This window comes from Elephas maximus, chromosome 19, assembly GCF_024166365.1.
Source record: "Elephas maximus indicus isolate mEleMax1 chromosome 19, mEleMax1 primary haplotype, whole genome shotgun sequence".
Classification (NCBI taxonomy): Eukaryota; Metazoa; Chordata; class Mammalia; order Proboscidea; family Elephantidae; genus Elephas; species Elephas maximus.
In genome coordinates, this window is record NC_064837.1 from 56,854,747 (window position 1) to 56,879,946 (window position 25,200).

At 46.5% G+C, this 25,200-nt stretch overlaps 1 protein-coding gene across 1 annotated transcript; it reads right to left on the reverse strand.

Annotated features, from left to right (window-relative positions):
- Positions 1-5,793: 5,793 nt before the first annotated feature.
- On the reverse strand, positions 5,794-19,006 carry CACNG1 (calcium voltage-gated channel auxiliary subunit gamma 1). Its single transcript, XM_049861287.1, has 4 exons — positions 18,772-19,006; positions 8,930-9,004; positions 7,309-7,446; positions 5,794-6,185 (listed from the first exon to the last, which is right to left on the reverse strand). Exons 1-4 carry the CDS (start codon positions 19,004-19,006, stop codon positions 5,959-5,961), a joined length of 675 nt encoding a protein of 224 aa, XP_049717244.1. The 3' UTR covers positions 5,794-5,958.
- Between the last annotated feature and the right edge of the window lie 6,194 nt (positions 19,007-25,200).

Here is a 25,200-nt window from a genome sequence, read left to right on the forward strand (position 1 = left end):
CCCTTCACCCAAAGCAGTTCTTATCTACTGATTGATCAATAAAAAACCCTCTCCCTCCCTCCCTCCCTCCCCCCTTTGTAACCACAAAAGTATGTGTTCTTCTCCGTTTTTTTCTATTTCTCAAGATCTTATAATAGAGGTCTTATACAATATTTGTCCTTTTGCCTCTGACTCATTTCGCTCAGCATAATGCCTTCCAGATTCCTCCATGTTATGAAATGTTTCAGAGATTCGTCACTGTTCTTTATCGATGCGTAGTATTCCATTGTGTGAATATACCACAATTTATTTACCCATTCATCCGTTGACGGACACCTTGGTTGCTTCCAGCTTTTTGCTATTGTAAACAGAGCTGCAATAAACATGGGTGTGCATATATCTGTTTGTGTGAAGGCTCTTGTATCTCTAGGGTATATTCCGAGGAGTGGGATTTCTGGGTTGTATGGTAGTTCTATTTCTAACTGTTTAAGATAACGCCAGATGGATTTCCAAAGTGGTTGTACCATTTTACAATCCCACCAGCAGTGTATGAGAGTTCCAATCTCTCCGCAGCCTCTCCAGCATTTATTTTGTGTTTTTTGGATTAATGCCAGTCTAGCTGGTGTGAGATGGAATCTCATCGTAGTTTTAATTTGCATTTCTCTAATGGCTAATGATCGGGAGCATTTTCTCATGTGTCTGTTGGCTGCCTGAATATCTTCTTTAGTGAAATGTGTGTTCATATCGTTTGCCCACTTCTTGATTGGGTTGTTTGTCTTTTTGTGGTTGAGTTTTGACAGAATCATGTAGATTTTAGAGATCAGGCGTTGGTCTGAGATGTCATAGCTGAAAATTCTTTCCCAGTCTGTAGGTGGTCTTTTTACTCTTTTGGTGAAGTCTTTAGATGAGCATAGGTGTTTGATTTTTAGGAGCTCCCAGTTATCTGGTTTCTCTTCGTCATTTTTGGTAATGTTTTGTATTATGTTTATGCCCTGTATTAGGGCTCCTAGGGTTGTCCCTATTTTTTCTTCCATGATCTTTATCGTTTTAGTCTTTATGTTCAGGTCTTTGATCCACTTGGAGTTAGTTTTTGTGCATGGTGTGAGGTATGGGTCCTGTTTTTCTTTTGCAAATGGATATCCAGTTATGCCAGCACCATTTGTTAAAAAGACTATCATTTCCCCAATTGACTGACACTGGTCCTTTGTCAAATATCAGCTGCTCATACATGGATGGATTTATATCTGGGTTCTCAATTCTGTTCCATTGGTCTATGTGCCTGTTGTTGTACCAGTACCAGGCTGTTTTGACTACTGTAGCTGTATAATAGGTTCTGAAATCAGGTAGAGTGAGGCCTCCCACTTTCTTCTTCTTTTTCAGTAGTGCTTTACTTATCCGGGGGTTCTTTCCCTTCCATATGAAATTAGTGATTTGTTTCTCTATCCCCTTAAAATATGACATTGGTATTTGGATTGGAAGTGCGTTATATGTATAGATGGCTTTTGGTAGAATAGACATTTTTACTATGTTAAGTCTTCCTATCCATGAGCAGGGTATGTTTTTCCACTTAAGTATGTCCTTTTGAATTTCTTGTAGCAGAGTTTTATAGTTTTCTTTGTATAGGTCTTTTACATCCTTGGTAAGATTTATTCCTAAGTATTTTATCTTCTTGGGGGCTACTGTGAATGGTATTGATTTGGTTATTTCCTCTTCGGTGTTCTTTTTGTTGATGTAGAGGAATCCAAGTGATTTTTGTATGTTTATTTTATAACCTGAGACTCTTCCAAACTTTTCTATTAGTTTCAGTAGTTTTCTGGAGGATTCCTTAGGGTTTTCCATGTATACGATCATGTCATCTGCAAATAGTGATAGCTTTACTTCCTCCTTGCCAATCTGGATACCCTTTATTTCTTTGTCTAGCTTAATTGCCCTGGCTAGGACTTCAAGTACGATGTTGAATAAGAGCGGTGATAAAGGGCATCCTTGTCTGGTTCCCGTTCTCAAGGGAAATGCTTTCAGGTTCTCTCCATTTAGAGTGATATTGGCTGTTGGCTTTGCATAGATGCCCTTTATTATGCTGAGGAATTTTCCTTCAATTCCTATTTTGGTAAGAGTTTTTATCATAAATGGGTGTTGAACTTTGTCAAATGCCTTTTCTGCATCTATTGATAAGATCATGTGGTTTTTATCTTTTGTTTTATTTATGTGATGGATTACATTAATGGTTTTTCTGATATTAAACCAGCCTTGCATACCTGGTATAAATCCCACTTGATCAGGGTGAATTATTTTTTTTGATGTGTTGTTGGATTCTATTGGCTAGAATTTTGTTGAGGATTTTTGCATCTATGTTCATGAGGGATATAGGTCTATAATTTTCTTTTTTTGTAATGTCTTTACCTGGTTTTGGTATCAGGGGGATGGTGGCTTCATAGAATGAGTTGGGTAGTATTCCGTCTTTTTCTATGCTTTGAAATACCTTCAGTAGTAGTGGTGTTAAGTCTTCTCTGAAGGTTTGGTAGAACTCTGCAGTGAAGCCGTCTGGGCCAGGACTTTTTTTTGTTGGAAGTTTTTTGATTACCTTTTCAATCTCTTTTTTTGTTATGGGTCTATTTAGTTGTTCTACTTCTGAATGTGTTAGTTTAGGTAGGTAGTATTTTTCCAAGAATTTATCCATTTCTTCTAGGTTTTCAAATTTGTTAGAGTACAATTTTTCGTAGTAATCTGAAATGATTCTTTTAATTTCATTTGGCTCTGTTGTGATGTGGTCCTTCTCTTTTCTTATTCGGGTTATTTGTTTCCTTTCCTGTTTTTCTTTAGTCAGTCTAGCCAATGGTTTATCAATTTTGTTAATTTTTTCAAAGAACCAGCTTTTGGCTTTGTTAATTCTTTCAATTGTTTTTCTGTTCTCTAATTCATTTAGTTCAGCTCTAATTTTTATTATTTGTTTTCTTCTGGTGCCTGATGGATTCTTTTGTTGCTCACTTTCTTTTTGTTCAAGTTGTCGGGACAGTTCTCTGATTTTGGCTCCTTCTTCTTTTTGTATGTGTGCATATATCGATATAAATTGGCCTCTGAGCACTGCTTTTGCTGTGTCCCAGAGGTTTTGATAGGAAGTATTTTCATTCTCGTTGCTTTCTAAGAATTTCCTTATTCCCTCCTTGATGTCTTCTATAACCCAGTCTTTTTTGAGCAGGGTATTGTTCATTTTCCAAGTATTTGATTTCTTTTCCCTAGTTTTTCTGTTATTGATTTCTAGCTTCATTGCCTTGTGGTCTGAGAAGATGCTTTGTAATATTTCGATGTTTTGGATTCTGCAAAGATTTGTTTTATGACCTAATATGTGGTCTATTCTAGAGAATGTTCCATGTGCACTAGAAAAGAAAGTATATTTTGCAGCAGTTGGGTGGAGAGTTCTGTATAAGTCAATGAGGTCAAGTTGGTTGATTGTTGTAAGTAGGTCTTCCGTGTCTCTATTGAGCTTCTTACTGGATGTCCTGTCAACTGTATTTTTAAAGAGCTTCAGAGAGAATACATAATAATATTGAGACATAGTACCAGAATATACCTAGTCAGGATGTACCCAGAATATACCGAGATTACCAAACCTTTAAATACCTGAATAGTAAATAAAAGAAAACTTCATAGTAAAATGATGCGAATTCCCAGTGAAACCATTTGCTTTGGTAAAGTTGCGACCAAGTTTACAATTGAGAAATAATAAAATTATGACATAATATTATGCATTTGCTGTCTAATATTAGGCAAAAACACAAGAGGAAATACTAACATATAAATCTTAACCCAAAGAGAATCAGATATTTTTCTTGATTTTGACAACACCTTCCAAGTAATTTATTAAATAAAACTTTTTAACACTTTTTCTTTATAAAATTTTTTTTGTGGCTTTCCATGAAGTTTCAGAGTTGTCAGGAGTTTATTACGGGTCACCGTGAAACAATACTTCAGCTATTTAACCAAGGCAACCCTGGTGGCGTAGTGGTTCACAGCTACCGCGGCTCACCAGAAAGTCGGCAGTTCGAATTCACCAGGTGCTCCCTGGAAACCGTATGGGGCAGTTCTACTCTCTCCTGTAGGGTTGCAGTGAGTCAGAATCGACTCGACGGCAACAGGTTTGGTTTTTTTGGGGGGGGTACTCTTAAAAGATCTGTGTATTTCACTATTATATCTCAGGGCCAGTGATGGTTCAGCAATAGAATTCTCACCTTTCATGAGAGAAACCAGAGTTCGAGTCCCGGTCAATGCACCTCCTGTGCAGCCGCCACCACCCCCCTTCGGTGGAGGCTGGTGTGTTGCTATGATGCTGAATAGGTTTCTGCAGTGCTTCCAGACTAAAATGGGCTAGAAAGGCCTGACCATCTACTTCTGAAAATCAGTCAATGAAAACCCTGTGAATCACAATGGTCCCATCTGTAGCGCACCATGGGGATGAGACAGGACTGAGTAACGTTCGTTCCGTTGTGCATAGAGTTGCCTCGAGTCAGGGGCTAACTCCACAGCAGCTAACATCAACTAAAAATTGTATCTCATGTAATTTTAAAATATAAAAAATAATGTAAAAGCCATTCTTAGCTTGTGGACCATACAGCAACAGGCAGCAAGCCAAATTTGGCCCCCGGGCCACAGCTTGCTGACCCTTCTCTAGAAGAATGAGCTCTAAATGGAGTTCCAGACAAGGAGCATGTGGGTCCTCTCTGACAGACAGCTAGGTGAGTGCTGCGGGGTTCTAGAAGGTCCACCAACCCACTGCCATCGAAGGTAGATGAGTATAAATTATGACACTCCGTATATTCCTGCATGTCCAGCTGCTAAGCCCTGCTTCCTGATGTTCTTTGCAACAAAAATCCAGCGTCAGACACCCAAAACCTGTGTCTGTGCCGCCATGGTGCTGCGTTAGCACTTGGACCCTTCCTTGGCAAGGTGGTGCTCTAGAAATAACTCCTCCGTATTTTTAACACCCTTGCCTAGTCAGTGGGTTTCCAGTTTCTTCCAAAGAGAATTCCAGGGCCCCGGTATACGGGTTGGAATTCAGAATGTCTAAGCCATGTCAGTAAACAGAACACTCTTCTGTCCATCATCCCCACTCCTCCCCCACAAAAGCTCTCAGTGTATGCTGGGGACATGCTTTTCTCCTTCAGGGTTCTGGGCCCCTGGGCTGTGGCCTGGAGTCCCAGGCAATTTCTAGACACAAGGAAGAAGCAAGTTTTCTAAGAGCTTTTATTTCAAACCACGGTCAGATTTCGCCCAGTTAAAAATGCTTCTCAGGGCTTCTGGAAGCCAAGGAGGAGACAGGAGAGAGCGTGTCTTTTCACAGAGAAGGAGACAGGGGCTGGTTATTCACACAGGGGAACACCCAGAGCTGGCCAGCTGCACAGGGGCCTTGGGAGGTTTGCAGAGAAGAAATGGAGCCAGCTCATCAAGGACAAGTGGTGGTGGCATTGGAACAACTTCGAGCTCCAGTGGAAGGTCCAACCAACAAATTGCCATTGAGTTGATTCCAACTCATGTGACCCCATGCGTGTGTCAGAGTAGAACTGTGCTCCATGGAGTTTTCAAGGCTCTGAACTTTTGGAAGCAGGTCACCGGGCCTTTCTTTCAAGGCATCTTTGGGTGGGTTCAAACCATCAACCTTTCAGTTAGTAGCTGAGTGCTTACTGTTTACACCACGCAGGGACCCAGTGGAAGGAAGGTTGGGCCTCTCCAAACACCTGTCCACCTGCCTGTCTTGCCTCCTTCTGACCAGGGCAGGTCTGGATGCAGAGTCCATGTGCTCTATCCCCAGAGGAGCCCACCACAGCCCAGAGAAGTGCTGGGAGAAGGGAAGCAGCCTGTGGCCGTCGGGTGGGGCAGATGGGGATAGGGAGATGGAGGACTCTCGCCTCTTCTCCAGAACTTTCTGGGCTGGGGGCTCAGCTTCTGAGGGGAAAGCCCCAAGGGTTGCTGGGGCCCCAGGGGGGGCTAATGCTCAGGCTCAGCATCCATGCAGGACTCCCACGGGTTCTGGGGCATTGGAGGCAGGGAGAAGAGCAGAAGAGTGAGGCCTCCCAGGAAGAGGAGGACAAAGGCGGTGCAGGCGCAGGCGAAGGACCAGGAGTAATAGTATTCGATCCAGACGGTGTCCTCGCTGTCAATCATGCGCTTCACTGACTGCCGCATGACCTCCACTGAGACAATGATGCAGAGACCTGGGAAAAGAGCAGGGGCACTCAGGGGCCAGTGGGGACTCCTGCCCCCAGCCCTACCCCAGCCTGCGCTTTACCAGCTGGTATGTTTCCACACGCAGAGGAGATGGGGCCTCTCCTTGAGGAAAAACTGCCTCAAGACTGAGGTGCTAAGTAGGAACTTGCAATAGAGACCCATCTTCCCATTCACCACAAAGCTCACTCATCCCTCCTAAGGTTACTGTAGCTTCTTTCCTCCCTCCCTCCCTCCCTCCCTCCCTCCCTTCCTCCCTTCCTCCCTTCCTCCCTTCCTCCCTTCCTCCCTTCCTCTTTCTTTCTCTCTCTCCCTCCCTCCCTTCCTCCCTTTATGACTTAAAAAATTATTTTTATTGAGGTGAAATTCACATGACATAAATGTAACCGTTTTAAAATGAACAATTCCATGGCATTGAGTCCATTCAAAATGCTGTCCAGCTACCACCTCTATCTAGTTCCAAGCATTTTCATTGCCCTGGAAGGAAACCTGTATCATTAAGTAGTTGTTCCCCATCCCCTCCTCCTCCCTAACCCTGCTAACAACCGATCCACTTTCTGTCTCCGTAGGTTTACCTCTCCTGGACATTTCATGTAAGAGGAATCATACAATATGTGGCCTTTAGTGTCTGGCTCCTTTCACTTTGCATAATGCTTTCAAGGTTCATCCATGTTGTAGTACTTCATTATTACATTACAATGAAGCATCAGTACTTCCTTCCTTTTATGGCTGAGTAATATTCCATTGTATGGATACGCCACAATTGTTTATCCATTCATCTATTGATGGACATTTGGGCATTTCCCACTGTTTGACCATTGTGAAAGTGCTGTTGTGAACATTCACGTATATGTACTTGTTTGAGGACCTGTTCTTTCTTGATTATTCTCTGAAAAGTTTATTCTGTGCTTTAAGGATTAAGCCATTGTGAGAAACGAAAAAGCTTCCAAGATCTGCCTCCCAGCCCACCCAGAGTTGTTGAGGCCTTGACCAAGCTTCGCTCCTGGAGGGAATTGGTCCACACCAAAATCCTGAGGTAGGCATGAGAATGGAGCCCCGCCCCCATGACATGGACCCCAAATCTGGGCACATGGGCAGGAGCCCCCATTCTACCTGCGAAGGCGTAGAACATGGATGCCGGCCTCAGCAGGTAATCCCTCTTCTCCCGGAAGGAAAAGAGGAGGAAGATGGTGCCTATGATGATGAAGCCAAGGCTGAAGATGGCAATGGCAGCCGCTGAGATGCTGTACTCTGCAAACACAAAGAGGTGTTTGTCCGGCCTGGCTGTACCTGAAGCCAGGCTAGTGACAAAGACACGTACCCATGACTATTCCATTTCACACGTGAGAAAACTGAAGGTCCAAGAGATTCAGTAACTTCCTCAAAGTCACAGTGACTAAGTGGTGAGCCAGGACTTCACAGTGTGGCTCATCCCACTTCCCATGTCTTTCAAGTGGGCTACAACTACTGTCCACCGGCGGCAGAGGCCTTGGGAGGAGGCGGGAGGCATGTGACTGGAGACTCTTCTAGAGCAGAAACCTTCCTCTCAGAGGAAGCACCAAGTAGGCTCCTGGGCTGTGGGTGGCCTGTTCTGGGACTGACAGGTGGCTCCTGGAAGGAAGCCAGACTGCAGCTTGCTACTGAGCATGGGCGTGTACAGATTTGTCAGAGCGCATGTGGGTGAGTGAATCTGTGCACCACACGTGTAAGGTTTGCCAGAGAGTGTGTATGTGTGTCACGTGTGCAAGGATTTGTCAGTGTGTTTGTACATGCCATGCATGTAAGGATTTGTTGGAATGTGTGAGCGTGTGTGCCATGTGTGTAAGGATTTGTCAGAGAGAGAGTGTGTCACGTGTATAATGATTTGTGAGTGTGTGTGTCCAATGCTGTGCGTGTAAGGCTTTGTCAGAGTGTGTTTTAATGAGTGCATGTGCCGTGTGTGTGAGTGTGTGTGTCACGCATGTAAGGATTTGTCAGTATGTGTGTGAGTGTGTCATGCATGTAAGGATTTGTCAGCATCAGTGCGGGTATGTGTATTAGTGTGTGTGAGTGTGTGTGCATATCTGTGTGTGAGTGTATGTGTGGGTGTGGGTGTGTGTGCTGTGCATGCAAGGATTTGTCAGCATGAGTATTTGAGTGTGTGTATGAATGTGTGTGTGTGTGAGCGTGAATGTGTTAGTGTGCCCCATGGGCAGCCATACACACACATGCAGGCACACGTCTGTATTCATGGTAGTGGGCAGGTATCTGAGCTCCATCCATCACTAAAGACCCCCAGAGCATCCCCACTGTCCCCCTCTTGCATCCTGGGGATGATTTATAGGTGCGGGTGGGCATCAGGCCCTGGGTCCCCACAGCCTCTGACCCTGCCCATCTCCTGGAGGCCATCCCGAGATTAGAGTGTTCATCCTATTTCCAGAGTGCCGACACAATAGCTCACCTTGGGCTCTGGTGGAAAATGTATTCCTGCTGTGATTTAGGAGCCTATCAGGAAACATCTCTTTTGTAAATTCTCCCAAGAAGACCTGACGCCTGGCAGCTCCAGATGCCTGGGAATGGACTGCCCCTGTCCCAGCCCTCCAGGGTGAAGAGGTCCACTGATCAAATGTGTCAGGACGGACTGGTTCCATCAGGAGCGAGGAAGTCAGGGCTTCAGTGCTAAATGATTTTCTGGCTCAGCTGCATGTGATAGAAATCACTTCTCACCACCCTCCCCCTTCTACTGAGGGCTCACCTTTCTGAGTGGTGACTTCGAAGATCTCCGAGGTCTCACCGGGGTTAAAATGCCTGAAGTAGGAGCAGTTTTTCTCTGCAAAGGAGGGAGACAGCCCGTGAGTGGAAGAGAAAGGGACACAGAACCAAGACAGAGCTTGGCGAAAGGAGGGTTGGTGCCACCCCAGAGGGTCAGGGAAGGGGTATTCTGGCTGGCTCCCTCTTCCCTAAGCCCTGAAGCTGGGCTGAAACCAACATCTTTTTCTGAACCTCAGAACAATATTTCAGTGGGAGAATGGGGTTGCATGAAAGACTGGATGTTCCCCAGGAAGCTAAGGCTGACTGGGTCATGGGGCAGACAGCACCGTGGACATTGAGCCCTATTAGACAGCTAGAACAACCGAGGCTCAGGGTTCAAGTCATTTGTCAGCAGGTACAGGGCCTATGGTCAACAAAGGGCCAAACAAGAGTTCTCAGCTGGGACCGTTTCTCCCCTTGGGGACATTGGGCAATGTCTGAAGACATTTTCTGTTGTCACTGCTGGGCCAATGAGGGGGAGAGGGTGCTACTGGCATCTGGTGGGTAAAGGGATGCTGCCAAGCATCCTACAATGCACAGGAAAAGCCCCAGAACAAGGAATGAACGGTTGGCCCAAAATGTCATAGTGCTGAGACTGAGAGGCCCTGAGTTAACTAATCCAAAATCTAGAGTTGTTTTTTTTGTTTTAATCAGAATCCAGGCCCACCCCCCCGCCCCATTCATTGGGTGTAACCTGGGGGTAGGTGCTTTTCAAAAGCATTCCAGGTGACGTTGATGCGCAGCCTGACTAGGAACTCCTGCTCCAAGCCTCTTAAAGAGGGCTTTTTGAGGGCCATCTGGATTGGAGTTGGGGACAGGGTAGAGAACCTCCATCTGAGGGCTGGATGTGACCACCATGTCATTTCACCGGGCCCTCAGTGCTGTGGTCACAGAGGAAGCCTGGACAAGACCTTCTCTCAGTGAGCTGTTGTGCCTACCTCATGTCATAAAAGCTAAAGAAGATCTGCAAACAATAGGACCAAAACATCTGGATTTGATGTGGGACACAGGGTAAAGACAGGGGAAAGGCTCAAAACAAAAATTCATGCTGACCTGAAATACAATTTCAGGTACAATTTCTCTTCAATTTTTCTAGTCTCTGGTCTCTGTTTCTCTAATCTCTCTCATAAACTAGACATACCATAAAATCAAAGTAGAGTCTTATCATTTACTGAATAGAGTTTTATATTCTTTACTCCTGGTTAAGAAGTAGATGAATTCTTTTATTGATTTGTTTCTCTCCTTAAAAAAAAAAAAAACTAAATTTAGATTGCTTTTTATTTGTGTAGGCCCTTCACTGATTTCTCCTTCCTGTGGGTCAGTGACTCTCAATAGATAAAACATCCCTGCCCCCAGTTCAGAAAGCATCTAGTCCATTTTATCACAAGGAGTTGATGCTTAGTTTCTTCTGGAAAAGCCACCTGCCAAAGTCTTCCTTGTATCTGACCTGACTCATCAAACTGCTACTTAACTTTGTGGCCTCCTACCTTCCCCCTTCCACCAATGTCAGGACGCTGCCTGTCCTGTGGCTGCAGAAGGAATTGAGCCCTGAGACTGGCCCTGGTTCAGCAGCAGTAAGTGTTCCATGAGGTAAACAGCCTTCTCTTTGAGCGTCTATATTTAAATCACTTTCCTTTTGAACCGAGGTACCTGGGGTTTCTGGCTGCCGGTGGTGATGTCAGAATTGATGCTGCTCTTTTCTCTTTCTAGCATCTGGTGCTATTTTAAAACAGAATGCAAACCTCTTCTATTTGTTAGACAATTAGCTATAGCTTCTCTTGAGTCACTGCTTCAAAATGGTTCGTGCTATGTCATAAGTCTCCATGTGTCTCCCTCTGGACAAAGGAGCATTTCTGTTCCGTTCTTTAAGGGCCAATTTCGTTTGTCATTGAAAACCCCCTGAAAAGAATTGACTGTGTTCAAGTGCATTTCACGGTCAACTGCCTCTCTGACGACTCGCGATCCCTGAGTTAAAAGCCTTTGGAGCGGAGGGCGGTGAGATAAAGGCCCGTGGAGAACCTGGCCACGTCACAGCTATCAGGTGGTTCTGGGTTGCTGTGGCTACTCTTGCGCAGGTAACGCCTGGGGTTGTCAAACCCCCAGCAGATAAACACCAGCTCCATTCTGGAGAAGTGCTACTGATGCTGGGTGCTTGGGTAGAAACTGTCTTAGTATATACACACACACACACACCACAAACCAGCTGCTGTGGAGTTGATTCTGATTGTGACAACCTCATGTGTACAGAGTAGATTTGTGCTCCATAGGGTTTTCAATGGCAGTGACCTTTCAAAGGCAGATTCCCAGGCCTTTCTTCTGAGGTACCTCTGCGTAGGTTCAAACTGCCAATCTTTTAGTTAGTAGTCAAGTACGTAACCATTTGTGCCACCCAGGGACTCCTTCACACACACAGAGGTAGGTTAAATGTCTGCAGGTACAATGTTTCTACCTTCCCCCATTAAACATCCTAACGCAGGGCCAGGGAAGAGAGGAACTCAGGGGGTGGAATTGCCACTTGGGGCATCTGGAAGCCACAGCTTTTCTTAAAAAACAAAACACCAAACTCATTGCCATCGAGTGGATCCTGACTCATAATGACCCTATAGGACAGAGTAGAAATATCCCATAGGATTTCCAAGGCTGTAAATCTTTACGGAAGCAGACTGCCACATCTTTCTCCCTTGGAGCTGCATGGGGTCAACGACCAAACTTTTGGTTCGCAGCTGAGTGCTTAACCACTGCACCACCAGGGCTCCTTTACATAGCTATAGGTTGAGCAATACGAAATTGCCAATGTCCAGCCTCTGTCAGACTTGGCTAAGCTCAGAGCTTGAAGACTGATGGGCAACCACATCTTCTTTCTTGGACTTAGCAGTTGAGAAAGGCCAGTACCTTCTGTTCTCTACCTGGGAGAGGCATCAGCTCCAGGACCACATGGCTGCCCACTGGAGAGCACCGGCTCCTTCTTGGTCACTAATGGCTTTAGCAGGGGAGGAGCGATGTCAGACCCAGACCTCAGCTTGGACACATTCGGGACCAACATTCAGGACAAACCAAGCGTAGCATCTGCCAGCGTCACTCAAGAAGAGTGCAGATCCTGTTCAGATGGGCAAGTCCCACGGTGAGCCCCATCCATCCCTGCCCCTGCCCCTTTGCCCAAGTGGTATCTGTGTACACTCAGCATCAGCAGCAACTCAACAGCAAAGAACACAAAGAAGATATACAAATGGCCAATAAACACTTGAAAAGATGCTCAATGTCATTACTCATTAGAGAAATGCAAATCAAAACCACAATGAGATGCCACTTCACACCCACTAGCATGAGGTCGGCGTGAGTCAGAATCAACTCCACAGCAACTCACAGCAACAGGATGGCTATTATCAGAGAAATGGAAAATAACAAGTGTTGACAAGGATGTGGAGGAATTAGAACCCTCATCTACTGCAGGTGGGATTGTAAAATAACGTAGCCGCTGTGGAAACTACTTTGGAAGTTCCTCAAAAATGGAATTACCATATGGCCCAACAATTTCACTCCTAGGTATATATACAAAAGAATTGAAAGCAGGGACTCAAACAGAGACTTGTACACCAATCTTTATTGCAGCACTATTCACAATAGCTAAAAGGTGGAAACAACTCAGGTGCCCATCAACAGATGAATGGATAAACAACATGTGGTATATTCATATCATGGAATATTACTCAGTCGTAAAGAGAAATGTTACCCTTGAGTCAATTCCACTCATGGCAACCCCTGTGAAGTTTTGATACATGCTATGACATGGGTGAAGATGTTAAGTGAAATAAGCCAGACACAAAAGGACAAATATTGTCCTTTACAAGCACCCTATGGGCATCCCGTTCTCCAGCTTTGTTGGTTAGCCTAATGTTTGCTCCAACTGTTATCTACTGCCTCAGGCGTCTGGCTGTTAAACAATTGCCGCTGATTGTTTTTGACAAATACCCTTGGGGCAAACACTGTTTGCACACACTGGGTGAGCTCAGAGTCAGGTCCAATACAGAGTCTTCCAAGGAAATACCAGACAGGTCAGACAATGACAATTCTCAGAAATGGAGCCTGGAAAGAGCTCCAAGCTGTTCTGCAACCTCCAGTGGCTGCTGGGCTGTTGGTTTTCAACACTAATGGGGAGGGATGAGGAGTCCCTGGTGGTGCAAACAGCTAAACCCTCGGCTGCTAACCAAAAGGCTAGAGTTGAGAGCCCACCCAGATGTACCTCAGAAGAAAGACCTGATGATCTACTTCCGAAAAACCAGCCATTGAAAACCCTACGGAGCACAGTTTATTCTGACAAACATGGGGTCAACATGAGTTGGAATTCATTCCAAAGCAACTGTTTTTTGGGGGGGCGGGGGAGTGGGGAGGAGTGACCAGGAATGTCGTTTGTCAAGTCGGTTCTGACTCATAGCGACCCTATGAACAACAGAAAAAACATTGCCTGGCCCTGCACCATCCTCACATTCACTGCTGTTTGAGGCCATTGTTGCAGCCACTGTGTCAGCCCATCTCCTTGAGGGTCTTCCTCTTTCTCACCGACCCTCTACTTTACCAAGCATGATGTCCTTCTCCAGGGACTGATCCCTGATAACATGTTCAAAGTACTTGAGACAAAGTTTTGACATCCTTGCTTCTAATGAGCATTCTGGTTGTGCTCTTTCAAGACAGGTTTGTTTGTTCTTCTGGCAGCCCATGGTATATTCAATATTCTTGACCAACACCATAATTCAAAGGCATCAATTATGCTTTGGCCTTCCTTGTTCATTGTCCAGCTTTCACATGCATATGAGGCACTTGAAAATACCATGACTTCAGTCAGGTTCATCTTAGTCCTGAAGGTGACATCTTTGCTTTTTAGCACTGTAAAGAAGTCTTTTGCAGCAGATTTGCCCAATGTTATAGGTCATTTTATCACTTTACTGCTGCTTCCCTGGGCGTTCGTTGTAGATCCAAGTAAAATGAAATCCTTGACAACTTCCATGTAGTCTCCATTTATCATGATGTTGCCTATTGGTCCAGTTGTGAGGATTTTTGTTTTCTATTTGAGTTGTAATCCATACTGAAGGCTGTGGTCTTTGAGCTTCATCAATAAGTTTTACAAGTCCTCTTCATTTTCATCAAGCGAGGTTGTGTCATTTGCATATCTCAGGTTGTTAATGAGTCTTCCTCCAATCCTGATGCCATGTTCATCTTCTTAAAGTCCAACTTCTTGGATTATTTGTCAGGGTATTGATTTAAATAAATATGGTGAAAGGATACAACCCTGACCCACCCCTTTCCTGATTTTAAACCATTCAGTATCCCTTTGTTCTATTCAAACAACTGCCTCTTTGTCTATGTACAGGTTCATCATGAGCACAGTTAAGTGTTCCAAAATACCTGTTCTTCACAATGTTATCCATAATTTATTGTGATCCACACAGTCAAATGCCTTTTCGTAGTCAATAAAACACAGGCTACCATCGTTCTAGTATTCTCTGCTTTCAGCCAGGATCCATCTGATATCAGCAATGATATCCCTCATTCCACGTCCCCTTCTGACTCCAGCTTGAATTCCTGGCAGTTCCTTGTCGATGTACTGCTCCAAACATTTTCTGAACTATCTTCAGCATAATTTGACTTGCAAGTGATAGTAATGATTTTGTTCGATATTTTTCACATTCCATTGGGTCACCTTTCTTTGGAATAGGCACATATATGGATGTCTTCCAGTCAGTTGTCCAGGTAGCTGTCTTCCAAATGTATTGGCATAGGTAAGTGAGCACTTCCAGTGTTGCATCCTTTTGTTGAAACATCTCAATTGGTATTCTGTCAATTCCTGGAGCCTTGTTTGTCGATAATGCCTTCAATTCATCTTGGACTTCTTCCTTCAGTATCATTGGTTCTTGATCGTATACTACCTCCTGAAATGATTGAACTTAGACCGATTCTTTTTGGTACAGTGACTCTGTGTTATTACTTCCATCTTCTTTTGATGCTTCCTGAGTCATTCAATTTTTTGTCCATAAAATCCTTCAATATTGGAACTCGAGGCTTGAATTTTTTCTTCAGTTCTTTCAGCTTGAGAAATGCTGTGTTCTTCCCTTTTGGTTTTCTAACTTCTTTGCACATATCGTTATAATACTTTGCTTTGTCTTCTTGAGCTGCTCTTCGAAATCTTTTCAGCTCTTTTACTTCATCATTTTTTCATTTGCTTTAGCTACTGTACATTCAAGAGTAAGTTTCAGAGTCTTTTCTGACGTCCATCTTGGTTTTTTTTTTTTTTTTTCTTTTTAATTACCTTTTGCATTGTTCATGTATGATATCCTTGATGTCGTATCACAACTTCTCTGGTATTCAGTCGTTAATATTCAGTGCATCAAATCTCTTCTTGAGATGGTTGATGGTCTCTAAATTCAGGTGGGATGTATTCAAGGTTGTACTTTGACTCTTGTGGACTTGTTTTAATTTTCTTCAGCTTCAGCTTGAACTTGCATAGGAACAGCTAATGGTCTGTTTTGCAGTTGGCCCTTGGCCTTGCTCTGACTAATGATACTGAGCTTCTTCATTGTCTCTGTCCACAGAGTTTGATCCCTATGTATTCCATCTGGCAAGGCCACATGTATAGTTGTTGTTTATGTTGTTGAAAGAGGGTATTTCCAATATTGCAATATTGGAATATTCTATCATTCAATCTCCTATGTTGCTTCCATTGCCAAGGCCTTATTTTTCAACTACTGATCCTTCTTCTTTGTTTCTAGCTTTTGAATTCCAATCATCAGTAATTACCAGTGCATCTTGATTGCAATGATTGATCAATTTTGGACCATAGAAGTTGGTAAAAGTCTTCAATTTCTTCATCTTTGGCATTAGTGATTGGTGCATAAATTTGAATAATAGTCGTATTAACTGTTCTTGTTTGTTAACATGGTGACCCTGATGGCATTTGAAATACTGGTGGCATACAGCATCACAACAACACGCAAGCCACCACAGCACAACAAACTGACAGATGAGTGGTGGTAAACAGGAATAGGACAAGTTAAAACACCACAAAGCATGCTGTTCTTATTGAGATTCAGCCATTTTTCTTGAATTAAATAATCCCTAGATTGCTGCTGCAGGAAACCCTGGTGGCATAGTGGTTAAGAGCTATGGCTGCTAACCAAAAGGTCAGCAGTTCGAATCCACTAGGCACTCCATGGAAACTCTATAGGGCAGTTCTACTCCATCCTATAGAGTTGCTATGAGTCGGAATTGACTTGAAGGCAACAGGTTTTAGATTGCTGCAAGACTTTGATCCCTTTCCAGAGTTCTGAAAATGTTGATCCTGACCATTTGTGCCAGTGTTCTCATTGCTTCTACGGCAGTAAGGATTCGGGGAGGTCCTTCCACTGCCATTTTTCCTGCTATCACCCCCAAGTTACCATACATAAAGCATGTACTAACAGCCTACATTTGCATTCGTTATTATTGACGCTGCTGCTGTTGTTAATAATACATGAGAGAACATGTATGAATCCTCTTCCTCCCTCCAGAAAAGAGTTGTCCCAGGGAGTGTGGGAAGGGCAGGTGGGGAAGGAAAAAGACATGGGCTTGCAGAGAAAGGAGAGAGAAGCAGCAGAAACATGCTTTGGAAGCTTGTTGGGGGGAAGGTGGCACTCAGCAGCACAGTGTGGGTGTCTGGCTCCCAGCTGCACTGGGGCAAGAAGGCGAAGAGGTGGACTCTGCTCAGACTCAAGGCCCAGCTGAGCCTGCCAGTCCCGCAAGGCTGGTCTTGTTGCCTCTTCCTAGGTCTCTCCCTTGTGTGAACCATGCTCACCTCCTGTTCATCTGCTTTGTGAACTCACCAGGCTTTAAAAGGCAGGCGCCTCTCAGGTCAGGGAGCAGAACTGGGGATGGGATGTCCCCACATGTGGTTGCTGGATAGGCTGACCCACCATGCCCTGCCTGGCCTGTCCCAGGGGAGCCAGCTGGATGACGCATCTGTCTGGCGTGCTTGGCAGTGGCCAAGGGGCGTGGGCTTCTGGCTATGTGATATCCTTCTAACACATGCCCACGCCTGTCAAGGCCCTCAGCCCTGGGACTCTGTTTTTCCAAGACAGCTGGGTATTTGAGTCTTCCAGGCATCCTGGGAGAGGGTGGGTGAGCACAGGGATTCCTGGAGGAAGCAGGAGGGGAAGAGAGGCCGGAGCAGAGAGGGAAGCATGAGGCTGGGGCGAGGCTGCAGGATTTCAGGGCATGCAGCATGGATGCTCCTGAAGGGCAGGTCTCAAGGGACAGCTGTCTGACAACAGAGGAAATAATTCTGCAACCAGGGGTGGGTGCCACACATACGACGGACCGCTGCCATCTTGGAGGGACATTTGTGGGGACTGGACAGGACCTTTGGGAGCTGAACCCAAGTCTGTACCTTGCAGAGGATGAATCAGAGGCTGAGAGGGGCTTTGTCCTCCCCTGTGGTCATCTAGGGGGCTCGTGGGCAGCGTGTGACCCGAGCCCAGGCCTCCCACGCTCCACACAGTGCTCCTTAGGTGTGTGGTCTACTGGCTGTGAATATAGTTGGTTCCACATGTGCAGAATCGAGACTGGTCCACCCAAGGCCAGGTGTTCTGGACAAGGAACTCACCTTCAGTGCTTGGTTCAGCCTGGTGTTGGGAAATCGAGGCATATGTGTAAAGGACAGTGGAAGCCAATGCATTCTATCCGGGAAGAGGTTTGAGCTGGCGGAGCTGTGCAGCAGGGCCGTGGTCTGAGGGGAAGGCAGACACTTAGCGACAGGCATGACTGGCTTCACAGGCCAGCCGCCCTAGACCCCACGCTTGGAAGGCCTCTACACTTGGTTTAATGCACTGCTGTTACTGTCTTGAAATTTAAAAAAAATTTAACAAAGAGCCCTGGTGTTTTCATTTTGCACTGTGCCTGGAAATTTTTGTATTGCCATCAGTTGATTCCCACCCATGGCTCCTCCATTTGTGTCAGAGTATAACTGTGCTCCATAGGGTTTTCAATGGCCAAGTTTTTGGAAGTAGATTGGCATCTCTGGGTGGGCTGAAACCTCCAACCTTCCAATTAGCAGCTGAGCGTGTTAGCCATTTGAACCACCCAAAGACTTCAAGACCAGTTGCTGTGGAATTGATTCCGACTCATGGTGGCCCCATGGGTGGAGTAGAACTGTGCTCCATAGGATTTTCTTGTGTGTGTGTGTGTGTGTGTGTGTGTGCTCCATAGAGTTTTCAATGGCTGATTTTTCAGAAGAAGATCGAGGTGTCTCTGGGTGGATTTGAACCTCCAACCTTTCAGTTAGCAGCCAGTGCATAACCCTTTGCACCACCCAAGGACTCCAGAACTTCTGTAGCTGGTCCTATGTATGCTCCTGCCAGGAGGCCTATGAATGAAGCTGCTGGCCCTTCAGCCTGGGAACGCAGAGCCACTGGCCTGCCCGTCATCACAGGAGAACTGCGGGCCGGGCAAGCCCAGAGGCTCGACCACTGCTAGGAGCAGAAGCCCCTAGACTGTTAGATCTGCAGTTTCTTTCTGGAGCCTCTTGTCCTACCTGTCCAGCCCTTGTCTCTGGGTGAAAAGCCCCAAGCCTCAGCAAGACAGAAATAGCTGGAGACAAGTGCCCTCATTTCACAACCGGCTCTGGCTGTCAGCACAACCACATGCAATTCAGAGTCTTGTCCCTGCGCTGTTCTGAGCCAGAGAAACCTGCCCTCATTTCCAGAGATGGGGGGACAGGGAAGGGTAGGAAGTGGGTGCAGGGACAGGGAATGGGTACGTTACCCCCGGACAGGGTGATGGTTCTGCAGCTCTTGTCCTTGCTGTCACCCAGGACGATGCGTTTGGTACAAATCCGCCAGAGGCCGAAGTGGGCCATCTCACAGGTACTGTTCTGGTGAGCCAAATGGGGGCTGAGCACGGCCCAGTGGTCGGTCACCACAGCCACCATGGCCAGCACAACACCTACCAGGATGAAGAAGAGGGTCACACGGACCTTCAGGGTTTTGGTCTGGGACATGGTGGGGTCCTTGGGCAGGACGCAGCAGCCACAGCTCTCAGGGCAGGTGGCAGCTGGGCAGGGGTGGCAGCGGGTATCGAGTTGGGGGTCGGAGCTAAGTTTAGTGTGCCCAGTCGAGCCAGAATGGGCCGGCCTTGGGACTGAGGGATGGGGTTGAGCAGCTGCCCAGACGTGTCAGGGGCCTGAGGGAGGCTGCTATTAATGCCCATCTCCCAGTGTGTCACCACGATGGTGTCTGCTCAGATTTCAGGGCGTTCTTCCCCTCGGGGAGCCAGAAATACCTGAGGGCGGGGCAGGGAGAGGAGGCTCTGGATGCTGACTTGAGACCTCTATGGGACGGCGCTCAGGGTGCCAGGGTCCGGCAGGGGTGTGGCAGGGCATGGGTATCTGCCTGCTCTGGATGAGGGCAGAGGACTCTGGGGGGCCTTCCTGAGTCTCTCATTGCAAGGGGTGGTGACCAAGGTATGGTGAGTAGGTCCTCATCCTGTGAGTCTGGGGGACTTAGGACCCTGTCTAGGGGACCCCCGGAATCCCCCACCCAGGGCCCAGGCAAGGGCCATACTCCTGAGACCACCACATTTCCCAGATCTCGGGATGATTTATGTGGTTCCCGGGCCTGGCATCACCAGCTCCTGAGTGAGGTTATTTCCTTCTCAGTTCTCTTTCCAAAGCTCATGTTAGGGTCAGGAAGTGCTTAATTCCTCCTTGACGCTTGCAAACCACCCTTCTAGGCAAAGGGCACATGGCCTGGGAGGCCTCAGACTGCAGAGCTGGCTGTGACTCAGGCCTGTTCTCACTGTTTTTAGTTTTATCTTCTATTAATGCCAGGTAAGAATGACTTTCCAGCTATGTTCCCTTTTACAAAATAATTGTATTTAAGAAAAAAGAACAGAAGTAGGTTGATTCACAGGTGACCAATAGGAGGCTGGAGTCTTTGGATGATGCAAATTGTTGATGCGCTGGGCTGCTAACTGAAAGCTTGGCAGTTTGTGTCCACCCAGAGGCACTTTGGAAGAAAGGCCTGGCAATCAGAAGAAAGGCCTGGGAATATCACCAGGCCTTTCTTCTGAGGTGCCTCTGGGTGGAGTGAATCTCCAGTCTTTCAGGTAGCAGCCGAGCACATTACCTGTTTACACCACCCAGGGACTTCAATGTTCCCAGCGGGAGCTAATTCGTCACAATTGGCTGACTCAGTGATTGACTTGTGGGTCGATGTCTCTGCTTTACCTCAGGGGTGACTGTCTCCAGCAGGTGGGCCCTCTCCTTGGGGAACACTAGGAAGCGTGGACATGGCACACAGCCTCTGAGCCCATTCACACCACTTGTGTGGTCCTAGCCTCAGGAAACCCCAGGCAGAGTCAGCCAGGCCAGGTGGTTCTTGGGCAGGGGTGCTGGGTGGCCTGAGGCAGACGAACTGGGCAGCAGACCCACAGCAAGCAGCAGCCAAGGATCAAGAAGAAAGTTCTGGAGTTTTAAGGCAGAATACCTAGAAAGAAACTATCGTAGTTTTACATACAAGTAATTGTGGTGTCATTTGAGGAAATGAAAATATAGTCTGACCTCCCTGGCGTGGTGGGTGGGCGCCTGAAGCTCTCAGCTGCTGGGAGTGCTGAAGGTCTTGGAACCGGCCTAGAACAGCGCCCTCTCCGTGGAGCCACAGCATTGCAGCTGTCACAGAGGCCAGGACTCCGCAAGGTCAGCACAGGGAGCAGCAAGTCTGTGCTGCCTGCAGAAGCCCTCAGTCCTCCACCCAGGCACGAAAGCATTCAAGATTGGTGACCTTTCTTTTTGAAGTCGTCTTTGTGTGAATCTCACCAAAGGGCTGGCAGCCCCAGGGATGTCAGGCAAGTCTTCCTTCTCTTCCCCGTTAACTAAAACTCCTCATACTGTGTGGCTCTCGGCACAGCTGTCTATGCTGCCCACAGAGGCCGCTGTGGGCTGCCTGCTTGGCTTCCCCAGCAGGGCCAGCAAAGGGGCCCACTGGCCACTGGCATTGGTGGAATGGGGTAGGGGGGCTGGGAGACTCAATATTCTCCCCCGGGACCTGAGGCCTGGGGCCGGTATAAGGCTTAGTGATAAGGCACATTACCAGTTTAGTCTGTGGTAGATCATCTATCCAGAATGGCTTTTATCATTAGTATTATTACTGATAGACTACAGATGGATCAGTTTTCTCTAATGAGCTATGAGCTTCTGGAGAGTAGGGATGGTGAGACTGTTATGAACTCATTCTGGGTCCCTTCTAGAGCCCAGCCTGGATCTGAGCACAGAGTGAGACTTTCAAAAATGCTTGTTGAGCAATTGTTAGATGGATGGACGGATGGACGGATAGATGGATGGACAGACTGAAAGGGAAGGACAGAAGCACAAATAATTTTCTCCAGCAAGTGATCCAAAGGACATTTCTATGTGGCTTTCAGACAACAGGGACATAAGAAATGCCAACTGGGGCAGACCTGGGACCACTTGGGCCAATAAGCTAATTTGTTTCGAGGTTCTGAGAGGTATCTTAGGAGCACACAATTGTCCTCTGTGATGCCAAGTTTAAAAGGAAGCATCCAAAAATATTGTGTGATCCCACTTGTACGAAATAGCTAGGATAGGCAAATGCAGAGACAGAAAGCAGATTAATGAGGAGTATTGCTAATAGGAGTCCCTGGGCAGTGCAAATGGTTAACATGCTCAGCTGCTAACTGAAAGGTGGGAGGTTGGAGTCCACCCAGAGTCACCTTGGAAGAAAGGCGTGGCAATCTACTTCCCAGAAAATCAACTATTGAAAACCAGATGGAGCACCATTCTGCTGTGACACACATGGGGTCGCCATGAGTCAGAGCTGACTCAAGGACAACTGATTTCATTGCTTAACAGGCACGGAGTTTCTGCTTGGGTAATGAAAAAGCTTTGGATATAAATAGTGATGGTTGAAAAAGAAAAAAAGGGACCAAAATCCTAAAAAAGGAAAGAAAAAGGGAATATCCTCCTGACATCTAACATCGTCTATAGATAATCTTCAAAGAGGATATGCCATGGTCAGCTAATTGGGAGTCATCTGTATTTTGCTCATTTGTCCTAAATGACGGCTGTTCTCCCAAGAAGCATCAGACCTTAACTAACAAACAAAAAAAACGCGTTGCCCTCAAGTTGATTCCGACTTATAGTGACCCTATAGGACAGAGTAGAACTGCCCCAGAGAGTTCCAAGGAGCTCCTGGAGGATTTGAACTGCTGACCTTTTGCTTAGCAGCCATAGCACTTAACCACTACACCACCAGGGTTTCCAGACCTTAACTAGGGGAAGGGAAACATCTCCTGGAGGAGGATTTGGTCTAAACCAGGGCCAGGGCATGCCTGGGTGAGAGCCAGAGAAACACTGTTTGGTAATGTGATGATCTAATTTTGAGCTCAGGCTTAATTAGACTGAGGAACAGCCTTGATGTTTAATCTTAAAATGCTATAAAAAAGCAAGGCACTACTCCACTCGTCCAAACCTCCCTATGCCGCCACTTCATCTCCTGCCTCCACCGCTCAACTTGGACCCTCCTCTGCCAACAGGCTCCCTGCCTCATTTTCATCTCGAGAGCCAACAGTAGCCCTCTGCCAAGGGGGTCCCAGAGCTGCATGTCACCTATCCCCCACCCCAGCTTTCCAGAGCTTCTTAAGGAGGCGGGCAGGTGTCTGTGGGGAAGCTCAAGAGTCAAAGAGTATTTAATAAAGTGCAGAGTATGATACTCGGCAAAGTAAGACATGGGCTGACCTCAAACGGCTGTGGCACATGGCGTTGTGGGAACTTGGGGGGCTCTTTCCAGCTCTGCTCCCCAAATGTTGATGCTCACTAGTACCCTGGTCCTGCTTTATCCTGTTTTCTCTGGTTCAGCTCCTCTCCTCTTCCTGGTCCAGGATCCAATCCAATATCATGCATTGCCTTTACCTGTTATGTCTCATTGTTGTTATTGCTGTTAGTTGACATCGAGTCGATTCTGACTCATGGTGACCGAAGTGTGCAGAGTACAGCTGCTCCATACAGTTTTCAAGGTTGTGAACTTTTGGAATCAGATCTCCAGGCCTCTTTTCCAAGGCACCTCTGGGTGGGTTTGAACTGCCAACCTTTCGGCTGGTAGTCAAGTGTTTTACCATTTGCACCACCTAGGGACTCCTTCCTTTCCTCTTTCAGGTTCCACATCTCCCCGCAACCCAAGTGTTTTCTGACCACTTGAGCGCTGTTTATCCAGGACTCCCCAGATGCCTTCGGTGCACAGAAGGCTCTGGACACCTGAGTCGGGGGTGTGGCTTAGGCCCACATGCAGCAAGGGAGACACACCCCCTGCCCTTGAGAAGCTCATGACTGTTTGGGAAACCAAGACCTTCCTGGGAGGGGCTGGAGCCTCTGGAGCCAGAAGGAGGGCCCCAGAGGAGGCCGGGGGATGCGTCCGTGCTGTGCCCAGCTGTACAGAACCCCTTGGGGAGCCTGTGCAGAAGAACGATTTCATCAGATGCAATGCATTCACACGTGGGGGATGAGAGGATGTAGCAGGGGGACAAGAGTTTTTTATTCCAAAGCTTTTGTATTTATTTTAATGTAGATAGGAAGTATCAACACCGTGGTGTCATTAATAGTATTTCTTTAGGGCAAGGCCAAAGGAGCCCAGTGGCATGGACGGTTAAGCACTCGGCTGCTAACTGAAAGGATGGTGGTTTGAACCCACCCAGGAGCCCCTTGGAAGAAAGATCTGGCGATCTGCTCTGGTAAAGAGTACAGCCTATGACCCTATGGGGCAGTCAGCTCGATGGCACCTAACAACAACAACAGGGCAAGACCAAAATAAAAACAGTCCATTTAAAGAAACAGATTAAATAAATAATTGTAGAGGCGGTGCTTAGGATGTGGCAAAAACGGTAGCGTGCCAATGTTTGGAGCACTCAGCCATTGGGGAGGTACACATACTTTCTGGAAGAGACAGACGCAGCCCTGCGTCCAGCTCTGCTGCCTAACTGTGTGATCCTGTAAGATGTTTGACTTTCTGAGCCTGTTTCCTCGTTCACAAACCAGAGAAGATAATATCTACTTTGTTGGATCATAGTGAGAGTTCAGTGCAATCATGTATGTCCACAGAGGACACAAACATGGGGACTGTGATGTACATTACTCCACAGAAGCCCCATGGGATTTAAGAGGGCCAGTGGTCTTCAGTGTAGATGTCCATGGCCTGGGCTGTCACATCATGCCTTTGAGCTGGCCAGAAGGAGAAGGAAACCATAATTATCCCTTAGCCAAGAGAATAACAGTTTGATGAGAACATGGAAGACCCCAGCCACCATCCTCCACATTACTCTCACTCTGGGAATGATTTGGAAGGAACCTGACAACAGTAGTCCCTACAAATGGCTATGGATGGAGCCAGAGAAATGTTATTTTGTGACTAATATTGTGACTCATCCATCCACCCATCCATCCGTCCATCCATCCACTCGTTCCTCCATCCATCCACTCGTTCCTCCATCCATCCAACCATCCTTTAAACATTTACTGATCACTGAGGGCTATCAAAATGAATAAAACACAGGCTCTTTCCTTAATAGCTGAGAAGTGGCCGTGATTGCAGGAAAGCAGCAAAGCTCCAGCACCATGAGCACTGTATCAGTTTCCTGTTGCTTCTGTAACAAATGACTACAAATTCCATGGCTTAGACAATACAAGTTTATTTATTTTATAGTTCTGGAGGTCAGAAGTCTCACTGGGCTAAAATCAAGACGTCAGCAGGGCTGTGTTCCTTCTGGAGGCTCTAGTGGAGGATTTGTTCCTTGTCTTTTCCAGCTTCTAGAGGCAGCCTGCATGCCTTGGCTAATTGCCCTCTTCTTTCTTCAAAGCCAGAAATTCTATCATCCGACCTCTACTTCCATCATCACATCTCCGTCCCTGTTTCTCCTGCCCCTCTCTTTCCCTTACAATGGCCCTTGTGATTACATTGGGGCCACCTGAATAATCCAAAATCTTAATGTAATCACACCTGCAAAGTCCCTTTTGCCATGTAAGAAAACATATTCACAGGTTCCAGGGATTGGGATGTAGATATCTTAGAGGGGCCATTATTCTGCCTACCCCAGGCACCGATTCACAAGCTGCTTGATTTTCTCCCACATCACCTTGCAGCTCAGGTGCAGGAATGAAGAAGACGGAAGGTAAGATTGAAAAAAGGT